The sequence below is a fragment of the Pinus tabuliformis genome, chromosome 2_2 (genome assembly GCF_031772625.1).
Source record: "Pinus tabuliformis cultivar Carrire ecotype Pingquan chromosome 2_2, CPIR1, whole genome shotgun sequence".
Lineage (NCBI taxonomy): Eukaryota > Viridiplantae > Streptophyta > Pinopsida > Pinales > Pinaceae > Pinus > Pinus tabuliformis.
This window is the reverse complement of record NC_142300.1, coordinates 543,157,422-543,168,140: the sequence shown is the minus strand read 5'-3', so window position 1 is coordinate 543,168,140 and position 10,719 is coordinate 543,157,422. Positions and strand designations below refer to the sequence as shown.

The window sequence follows — 10,719 nt, the reverse complement described above, 5'->3', positions numbered from 1 at the left end:
TGATAACATATTTTCTATTTTAAAATATCTTTTCATATCAAAATTTCTCAATAACCAAATTGAAAATCAAATTAATTGTTAAAAATTAAAATAAAAGTACTTCATTGTAAGTCTTGTACACAAAATTATATAGTTCTTCATAAGTGGATTTTTGGTATTTTGGACACTTTTAGACAACCATTTATTTTTTATTTAATTTATAGGTCACCATATTATTTTTTATTTTTGTACATAGCCATATTATTATTTGTACACAATTGTTATTATTAATTCCAATTAGACTCAATTAAGTATCATTATTTACCTAAGTTATCAAATCCCAACCCTCATGAGGGCTACTATGGGGACTCCACCCAGCTAAAGAAAGCAAAGCCTTTTGAAAATAAAGTTTTATCCTATTACACAACCCTTTTGAAAATAAATTCTATCCCATTATACCACTTTCTAAATTGAAGCTAGTGAAACTATTAACATAGATATGCAATTGCAAATGATTCATACATCATTAACTTGTAGCAAAAACTAGTCCAATGAAATCAACCCTAAATTGTTGGTCTAAGGCAAAATTGATTAAATTACATTTTCGATTTCCATCCTACATTACCAGTTTATAGTTTCTCTAATAAATTATGTCCCTCTGTCCCATATATGTAATAGTAAATCTATAGTCAATAAATACTATATCCTCTTCCTCATCTTTTAAAGTATCCTTACCCTTTATCTTGGGCATGGCTATGATGTCACCCTCATGTAATTTCAGTCATCTCATGGTGCACATATTCTATTTTTCATGTGAAATTATAGGGTTTGCCTCTACTCCACTCCTAATGTCTCATCCACAAACTAACTCCTTTTTTTTCTTTCTTTTGTGTGCTAATTTCTTATCGTTTTAAACTAACTCCCTTTCTTTCTTGGTTTTATGTGTCAATTTCTCATCATTTTAGAGCATAGATTGATATACTTATTCTAAAATGCAACTTATGTAAATTTATCTCATTTTACATAGTAAATTTTTAACATATTTGGGATGTTGGAATTTTCATCATTTTAGAGCATAGATTGATATACTTCCTCTAAAATGCAACTTATGTAAATTTATCTCATTTTACATCTTAACATATTTGGGAGGTTGGAATTATTTTTTCCTAGTTATTTTTGTGTAAAATTATATCTCATAATTTGCCATAATATACACTTTATACTCTATTCTTGAAACACATTTTCGCTCCTTTTCCTTCTCTTACATTTGAATAACACTTTCAACTCCTTTCCTTTATTTAGTTCTTTTTTAGTCATAATTACAACTCATATCAAATTGAGACTAAATTTAATTGAGAATTTCTTGACAAAGCAATATTAATTAAAACTAAAATTATTTTTATTTTTTTCCAAAGATTATTATGAAATGTTTAGTAAATTTTAAATTAAACAATTAACATAAAAATAAAAACCAAAGGCTAGTGAAATTTATCACTTCAATTGGGATTTAATCACAACATTATAATAAATCAGGCGAAGTTAATCATCTCCTTATAATTGGCACTTCAAAACAACCTTATAATAAACCATACTTCATTTCAACACAATTAAAAAAATGTTACTTTACGTTATAATTAGCACTTCAAGACACGTTATAATAAACCATATTTTCTTTTCATTTAAACACAATTAAAAAATGTTAAAAATTTTAATCGTTCATGTTGTCGACAAAAACAAACATTTATGTAAAAGTATAATTCGCCCTTTATAAAATTTCCTAACCTAAACACAAATCAAAATTCACCCTTTATAAAATTTCCTGACCTAAACACAACCCACAACCCATATTTCCTAAACTAAACACAACCCACAACCCATCTTTGCTAGTTCCTCGTTTTGATTTATTTAATTCGCTTGTTTTGATTTAGTTTTCATTGCTACCAAATTTCGATATTTTTATGAATTAATTTTGCTTTTAAATGACCAATCAATAATGATTTGAGTAGTTAAAATTTGGTAATAAATCCACATGTAATAACCCAAAGAATAGTTAGACTCTGTCGAAATCCAATATCTCAAATGCTATGATGGCGTCACTCGCCTATCTAATTAATTCATTAGATACAACGCAACACACTGACCGACTTGGATCGCTACCGACCGCTGACTGGTGGAATTGAATGTAAATTGGTGCATCTCATTATCGCAGAGTTGGAGCCTGCCAGAGCGTGAGAGGGAATATGGGTAAAATAGGTGACTAGGTATAAAGACGTTTTTGAAAAAAGTTAAAACCGTCAAAAAAACGTTCTGGAAGTTGCAAAACACATCGTGTGAAACGGCAATGTAAAATTATTAAACCTATTTTACGGTTAGAATGCCTTCCGACGGGCATTTTGCCCGTCAAATTCCAACGCTGGTTGGGACTTGCTTGGTCTCAATGGTAGGAACGAACTCTGCCTGCGTAAGTAAACATCACTTCAAACAGAGCGGGCATTAAGGAATTCGGTCGAGGTGGCCTTCTATACAAGCTAAATCCATGGAGTAGTTGCTGAGAAATTGCTTGTGCTCTCTTTGAATTCAATTTGCATGCCGATTACATGATAGACAGGCGACCCACCAACTGTTAATATTCTTGACATCACGAATACTACTGAAACTTGAATGTAATCATGGTCCAGATACAATAATATAATCCGAAGACATATATCTCTCTATGAAAGGATATATCCAATGCATATTTCCTGTATTGGGAGGAGAACGTTTTGTACTGACCCAACTATGCCATTCTCATTACTGAATTATTGTGCACCTCCAACTCCCAGGTATGTTTACACCTTCACCAAAATTATCTCCTCGAACTTTTAAACGAGTTTAAGTTCAGTATCTTGTTATTAAGATTGTTACTCTATTGCTTCACGTGAATTGAGATGCAGTTCTTAGGTAGGTCACGATGTTTAATGGCGTTCTATTGTTTCTGTCTTTTAGTGCAGCTATGTACATGATTGTTTTGTAGAAACAAATGTGGGTTGCTAAAGCAATCGTTGTTAGGGCATTAAAAGTCCCAACATTTCAAAAAAATTGGGCTAGGTATCATATCTAGCCAAAAAAATAGCCCCAAGATGTTAACCGGGTTGGCCAAAGCGGGGTATTGTCTTAGCTCCCACTAGGGTTTAAATGTCGGAAAAATGGCCTGCTTGCTCCCGCATAAGGGTGGTGGCCAAAAGGGGGTAAACTATCATGGCCTTAAGTTGGCCTGATGCATCCAGAGGCGAAGACTCACGTTTGGGTGATGGCGTTAGGTTCCTGGAGTAAGTTTTTCAGATGATTCCTCCGGAAGCATTCACGATCCTCTATCTAGCAAAAATATATCATAGCGCCATCTGGTGGAATATCCAGAAGTACGAAAAATGAAAAATGACGTCTGGGTTGGATACAATCCCCTTGAAATTTTGAAAACAAGTAGTAAAATTATAAAAACAAAAGATTATTCTGCTGCAGTTACCATGCCAGTGGCCGAAGTATCATTGTTGTAATTATAGGATATCGGGTTTACCTTATCAAGATATCTAATCTCTAGTTTCTAGAGTGTGTACATATCCACATGAATTAGGTCCCATTGCATATTGTCAATGTTCCTGAGCTCAAGGTTTTCATATGATTGCTTTGGAAGCATTCTCAATCTTATATCTAGGAAAAATATACCATATTGCCATCTGGTGGTATGTCCAGAAGTACAAAAATTGGAAACCACATCTTGGCTGTGTTGAAAATGTAGTGATGGAAGGTCTTCTGGCTTGTGCCTTAGCCAGTGAAGACTACGAATTTGTCTTTCTCTAGCATGAGTGTGAGTTCGTGAGATAGGCTTCAGTTACGATGAGTTGGTTTCTAGTTTACGATGAGTTGGAGCTTCAGTTAAGTGGAGTCTTCCTTCAGTTAAACTATAGGACGAGGTGGCAGTGACAAGTTCAGTTAGAGTTCAATTAGAACGAGTTAAGACTTCAGTGTTGATTGGAAAGAGAATGAGTTAAGACTCCAATGTTGATTGGCAAGTGAACGAATTGAGTTCTCAGTTAACTTACAATCACAACTGAAGGAAACTCGAGTGAACTGCTAATTGAACTAGGCCTCCTTGCATGGTTCAAATTCTATCTATAAAGAGAAGGACGAAGGCACAAATTCATAGATCAATTCTTTGTGTGTGGAGTGCGCATTCTTGAAGAGCGACTGCAGACAGATTTAGGAGCCACAAAAACGCTAGGAAATAGGGGCAATTGTGTGATAGGAAATAGGAGGCCAAGTGCGCTAGGAAATAGGAGGTAGTGCGCAAGGAAATAGGAGCAAGTGCGCAAGGATTGTGGAGCTGGGATCAGAGATTCTTAGGGCAGGTCGAGGCTATTTCTCAGAGATAAATTGCTGGCTGCAGAAGCAGTGTGAATTGTAATAGATCCAACTGCTCAAGAACAATCAATAAAATACCACAACAAAGAAAGCAGGTTTTCCCTTTTGGGTTTCCTGGGTAAAACAAGTGTGTCAATGTTGTGTGCATGTGTTTTTATCTCTGGTGTTTTTTTCTGTTGCTTATAGATTGTTAAGAAACTCTGTACCTTGGTGAAAGTACATTGGTTTCAGTTTTCAGTCGCCTTGTTTTCAGTAATTCATCTAAGTAGTTGGAAAGTTTCAAGAAAATTAACAGGCTGGATACAATCCCCATGAAAACAAGTACGATATTATAAAAATAGGAGATTATCTGCTGCAGTTACCATGCCAGTGGCTGAAGGATCATTACTATTATTATTGGATATTGGGTTTAACTTATCAAGATACGAGTCTTGAGTTTCTAGAGTGTCTACGTATCCATAATACATATGAATCAACTCCCATTACATTTTGTAAATGTATGCACTGAGAGGTTTTTGAACCTGTAACCCTTAATATTCCAGTGCATATACGCCCAGTCTCCATCACTACGCCAAAGCAAGCAGATTAAAAGTGTTGGGTGTGGAGCCTGATTATCTTCTATATTCAAAGGTATCGCCACATTGGACCCCAGTTCGAAATGGGGGCGGCGTTGCCGCCCGTAAAATATTCGCTGCAGGGGGGGTCCAGGGGGGGCAGCTACGACCTTTGGGAGCCCCCCCCTGGCGGGGGGTTTCGGGGGCAGCGCCCCCGAAGCTAAAAACAACTGCCCCCGAAGCTAAAAACAATTGTAAAATTGCCTTGTAAAAGTATAGTAATTTCTAGTCAATCTGGGCCGTTCATTAGGCGGATGATCTGACGGTAGAACTTATGTTTAGTTTAGGGTTTTTTGCCCTAGAAGGCAACCCCTCTCTTTGTATGAGGGCATTGTATTTGAGGCTGTGTGATAGATGTGTATTCTGTGAGCGGGAAATAGAGAGGTGAGACTGTGAGAGAAAACAGAGGATATTACAGCGGATCTGCTGTAGGTTGTGTCTCTTAATTTTGCTGGATAATAGAAAGGAAGGACTGGCTGTTTGGGGTGGACGTAGCCCAAGCTGGGTGAACCACGTATATCTGTGTCTCTCTTGTTTTATGCGTTTTCTGTGTTTATATTTCTGCAATATTTTATGTGTTCCATTGCTCCATAATATAGAAGATAATCAGGCTCCACACCCAACAATCTCCCACTTGGAGACTCACTGTAGCAACTCCACCGCTGCTCCATTTGCTGGACAATGACTCCTCTTTGGACCTGGCTGTTTCTCATCTTCATCGTCATCCTTGAAGACCAATTGAAACTGAGCATATTATCAGTTTCTCCCTGGTTACAACTTTTGTTAGCATATCTGCAGGATTCTGGCTAGTATGTATCTTTTCCAGCTTCAACTCTCCATCTTCCAACACTGATCGTATGAAATGGTACTTGAGCTGTATGTGTTTAGTCCTGGAATGAAATGCTGAGTTCTTTGCAAGATGAATGGCACTTTGGCTATCACTGTATAACGTGCCCATATCATGCTCCTTACCCAATTCACCCATAAACCTTTGTAACCAAATCATTTCTTTACTAGCCTCTGTAGCAGCAACATACTCTGCTTCTGTTGTTGAAAGTGCAACAACACTTTGGATTTTTGAAACCCAACTGACAGCTGTTCCTCCAACAGTAAATACATATCCTGTAGTGCTCCTCCTGTTATCTCTGCCACCTGCCATATATGCATCAACATATCCTTGTAGGGAGATGTTTGAACCACCAAAGCATAATGCTTGATTTGTGGTACCTTTCAAATATCTGAGAATCCATTTCACTGCCATCCAATGTTCCTTTCCTGGATTGTTCATGTACCTGCTTACAACTCCCACTGCATGTGCAATATCAGGCCTTGTGCAGACCATTGCATACATTAAGCTTCCAACTGCTGATGCATATGGAACTTTAGACATATAATTCATGTCTTCTTGGGTCTTTGGGCACATTTCCTTGCTAAGTTTGAAATGGCTAGCAAAAGGTGTACTAACTGGTTTTGCATTGTGCATGTTAAATCTTTTCAACACCTTTTGTATGTACTCGTTCTGAGACAATGTTAATTTACGATTTTTCCTGTCTCTAGTTATTCTCATACCAAGGATTTGTTTTGCAGCTCCCAATCCTTCATTGCAAATGAATTTGCCAATTTTCTTTGAGCACATTTATTTCCTGCATGTTAGAGCCTGTAACAAGCATGTCATCTACATACAATAACAATATAATATAGCTACCATCATTTTGCTTTTTCAAATAAACACAATGATCAGAGTGACATCTAGTATAACCTTGTTCAGACATAAACTTGTCAAATTTTAGATACCACTGCCTTGGAGCCTATTTTAAGCCATACAAGCTCTTCTTCAACCTGCACACTAGTTTCTCCTTCCCTTTCACCTCATATCCTTGTGGCTGCTGCATATATATCTCTTCCTCCAAATCCCCATGGAGAAAGGCTGTCTTTACATCTAACTGCTCAAGATGCAAATCTTCAGCTGCTACAAGATTTAAAATAGTTCTGATTGAAGTCATTTTAACAACAGGAGAAAATATTTCATCAAAATCAATACCTTTCTTCTGTACAAACCCCTTCACCACAAGTCTAGCTTTATACCTCCGTTTTCCTCCATCTTCTTCCTTCAGCCTGTAAACCCATTTATTCTTCAATGTAGTTTTTCCTACAGGCAACCTGACTAAATCCCAAGTCTGGTTATGCATTAAGGAGTCCATCTCTTCTTCCATGGCTACCTCCCACTTCTTCCTGCTTTCAACCTGCATTGCTTCTTCATAACATTCGGGTTCACCGGAATCAGTCAACAATAAATAATATAATGAAGGAGAGTATCTTTCAGGGGGTCTACTTATCCTGGTAGATCTTCTAACACCACTTTCAGGTGTTTGGGGTGCCTGTTGTTGTTGTGGTGGTTGCTGTTGTTGTGGTTGTTGATTATTATTATTTTCAGGCACCTTTACTTTTTCAGTGATTTCATCAAGAACTGCGTATTCCTTGTTTTCCTTTTCCTATTTCTTTTCCTGCAACTGATTTTTATACAAGACCTTTTCATTGAATATTACATCTCTGCTCCTAATGATTTTGTGATTTTCGTAATCATATAAGCGATAACCAAAATCATTAACACCATATCCAATAAAGGTACATTTCTTTGACTTTGCCTCAAGCTTTGTTCTATTTTCTTTATCAATATGGGCAAAGGCCTCACAACCAAAAGGCTCTAAAATAGAGTAGTTTACCTTTTTACCTGTCCATGTTTCCTCTGGAACACCACCATCCAAGGAACTTGAAGACCCTCTGTTTATTAGATAAACAGCAGTATCTACAGCATCTGCCCAAAACTGTAAGGGCAATCCTGCATGCAATCTCATGCACCTTGCACGCTCCATGATTGTTCTGTTCATCCTTTCTGACACACCATTTTCTTGTGGTGTTCTTGGAACTATCTTCTCTCTGCGAATTCCATGCTCTGAACAGTACCTATCAAACTCTTTGCTGCAATATTCACCTCCATTGTCTGATCTAAGACACTTCAATTTCTTTCCTGTCTCAATCTCAACCAAAGCTTTCCATTTATTGAAAGTATCAAATACATCGGATTTATTCTTAATACAATAAATCCAAGTTTTTCTAGTTGCATTATCAATAAAAGTAACATAATAACGAGAGCCACCAAGAGATGATACCTGAGCAGGTCCCCATACATCTGTATGCACAAGCTCTAATTTTTCATTCTTCTTTTCTTTCCCAACTCTGAGAAATTTGACTCTCTTCTGTTTTCCATAAATGCAATTCTCACAGAAGTCCAAATCAACATTCTTCAAACCCGACAACAAATTCCTTGAGTGAAGAATCTTCATCCCCTTTTCACTCATGTGTCCGAGCCTATGATGCCATAATGTTGCATCTGCTCCTTTGGAAGTTAAAGCATTAACAGAGTTAGAAATACCATTGCATAAATACAATGTACCAACCTTTTCGCCTTTTGCTATTACCAGGGCTCCTTTGGTGACCTTCCAAGCTTTATCTGTGAAAGTTGTTACACAACCTTCACCACCTAACTGCTCTGTTGAAATCAGATTTTTCTTTAGATCTGGAACATGCCTTACCTCCTTTAATAGCCATTGGTTTCCATTCTGCTGTTTTACAAGAACCTTACCCATTCCAACGATTTTACAGGGTTTATCATCACCCAGACGAACTTGTCCAAAATCTCCTTGAACATAGTCATGAAAGTATTTCTTATCACGTGTGGCATGGAATGAAGCCCCTGAATCTACCACCCATGAATCAGTAATATTTTCGAAAGAAAGAATCAAAGCATCTTGTAACACCTCACCTGTCACATTTGCTTCATGATTGTTTTCTTGTTGTGCATCTCCTTCTTTTCCCTTCCGAGATCTACTGTCTTTCTTTAGGTGTCCTTTCTTTCCACATTTCTAGCACACTATCGTCGATCTGGACTTGGATCTGCCTTTCCTTGATTTACTGCGATATCCTGAGCTCTTTCCTCTTTCCATTTTTCTTCGTTTAGACTCTGCACTCAAAGCATTTCCCGATGTCTCACCGGAGCTTTTCCGTCGCATTTCCTCGCTAAGGATAGCACTGACAACATCATCAAACTTTAAAGTACTAGATCCAGAAACAGAGTTACTAGTGGCCATCACCAAACCATTCCAACTTTCTGGGAATGAGCACAAGAATAACAGAGCTCTAACTTCATCATCAAAGTTTACCCCTACAGAACTTAACTGACTTGTAACTGTATTAAAATCATTTAAATGGTCTGCAACAGATCCACCTTCCGACATCTCCATATTAAATAACCGTTTCATAAGAAATACCTTGTTTGAGGCCGAGGGTTTTTCATATAGTTTCAACAACGCCTGAATCAAACCCTCTGTCGTGGTTTCCTTCGAAATGTTGAAGGCGACTGACGCAGCAAGGCACAACCGTATTGTTCCGAGTGCCTTTCTATCGAGAAGGTTCCATTCTTCGTCTGTCATACCCGTCGACATCTTTGATTTTCAGCCCAATGGTAGGTATAGATCTTTTTGATACAGATAATCTTCCATCCGCATCTTCCACAGCGAGAAGTTTTGGCCGTTAGATTTCTCGACCCTAAACTTACCATCTTCCGCCATTGCTCCTACTCGAACCAGGAACCCTTCTTTCCTGTGAGTTTATCAGCTAAATAGACCTTCGGCTCTGATACCAGTTGTTAGAAAATTATATATTATGGAGCAATGGAACACATAAAATATTGCAGAAATATAAACACAGAAAACACATAAAACAAGAGAGACACAGATATACGTGGTTCACCCAGTTTGGGCTACGTCCACCCCGAACAGCCAGTCCTTCCTTTCTATTATCCAGCAAAATGAAGAGACACAACCTACAGCAGATCCGCTGTAATATCCTCTGTTTTCTCTCACAGCCTCACCTCTCTATTTTCCGCTCACAGAATACACATCTATCACACAGCCTCAAATACAATGCCCTCATACAAAGAGAGGGGTTGCCTTCTAGGGCAAAAAACCCTAAACTAAACATAAGTTCTACCGTCAGATCATCTGCCTAATGAACGGCCCAGATTGACTAGAAATTACTATACTTTTACAAGGCAATTTTACAGCTGTTTTTAACTTCGGGGGCGCTGCCCCCGAAACCCCCCGCCAGGGGGGGCTCCCAAAGGTCGCAGCTGCCCCCCCTGGACCCCCCCTGCAGCGAATATTTTACGGCCGGCGTTGCCGCCCCCATTTCGAACTGGGGTCCAATGTGGCGATACCTTTGAATATAGAAGATAACCAGGCTCCACACCCAACAAAAAGTGCCATAAATACAAACAAGCAAAGAATACCACAAGCCAAAGAATGATGCGGTTCGGTTGTAATATGGTAGACTGCAGATTATTGAGGTAAAAGAACAACTATGATTCTGGTGTCCACAGTGGCTAAGAACTGATGGATAGGAGATTTAGCAATATTTAACAGAATGCAACCTATTTTTAGGGAATCAATCAACGAAGACACCAACATATTGGTTGTTTTGATATTCCTGTGGATTGAGATGCAATGCTTTGGTTTTTCAAAGTAGACTCCACAATAGACATTTTGATAGGTTGACCTTTGGAATCAAATAACTAGATTCGTATTATTATAACAGGGTTTTAAACTTTTAACATAAAGATCATGGCATAAAATGATGAATTGTCAAAGGAGCATTAATTCACTGATGAGCT

The 10,719-nt window shown here is 37.9% G+C and overlaps 1 protein-coding gene across 1 annotated transcript in view; it reads left to right on the top strand.

Moving 5' to 3' along the window:
* Window positions 1-2,118: 2,118 nt before the first annotated feature.
* The window catches only part of LOC149193765 (phosphopantetheinyl transferase-like), a 99,418-nt gene continuing 90,817 nt past the window's right edge, over window positions 2,119-10,719 (top strand). Inside the window, exon 1 of the mRNA XM_089404928.1 lies at window positions 2,119-2,801. Coding sequence (XP_089261054.1) covers window positions 2,710-2,801 — 92 coding nt within the window. The 5' untranslated portion in view covers window positions 2,119-2,709. The remainder of the gene's footprint in view (window positions 2,802-10,719) is intronic.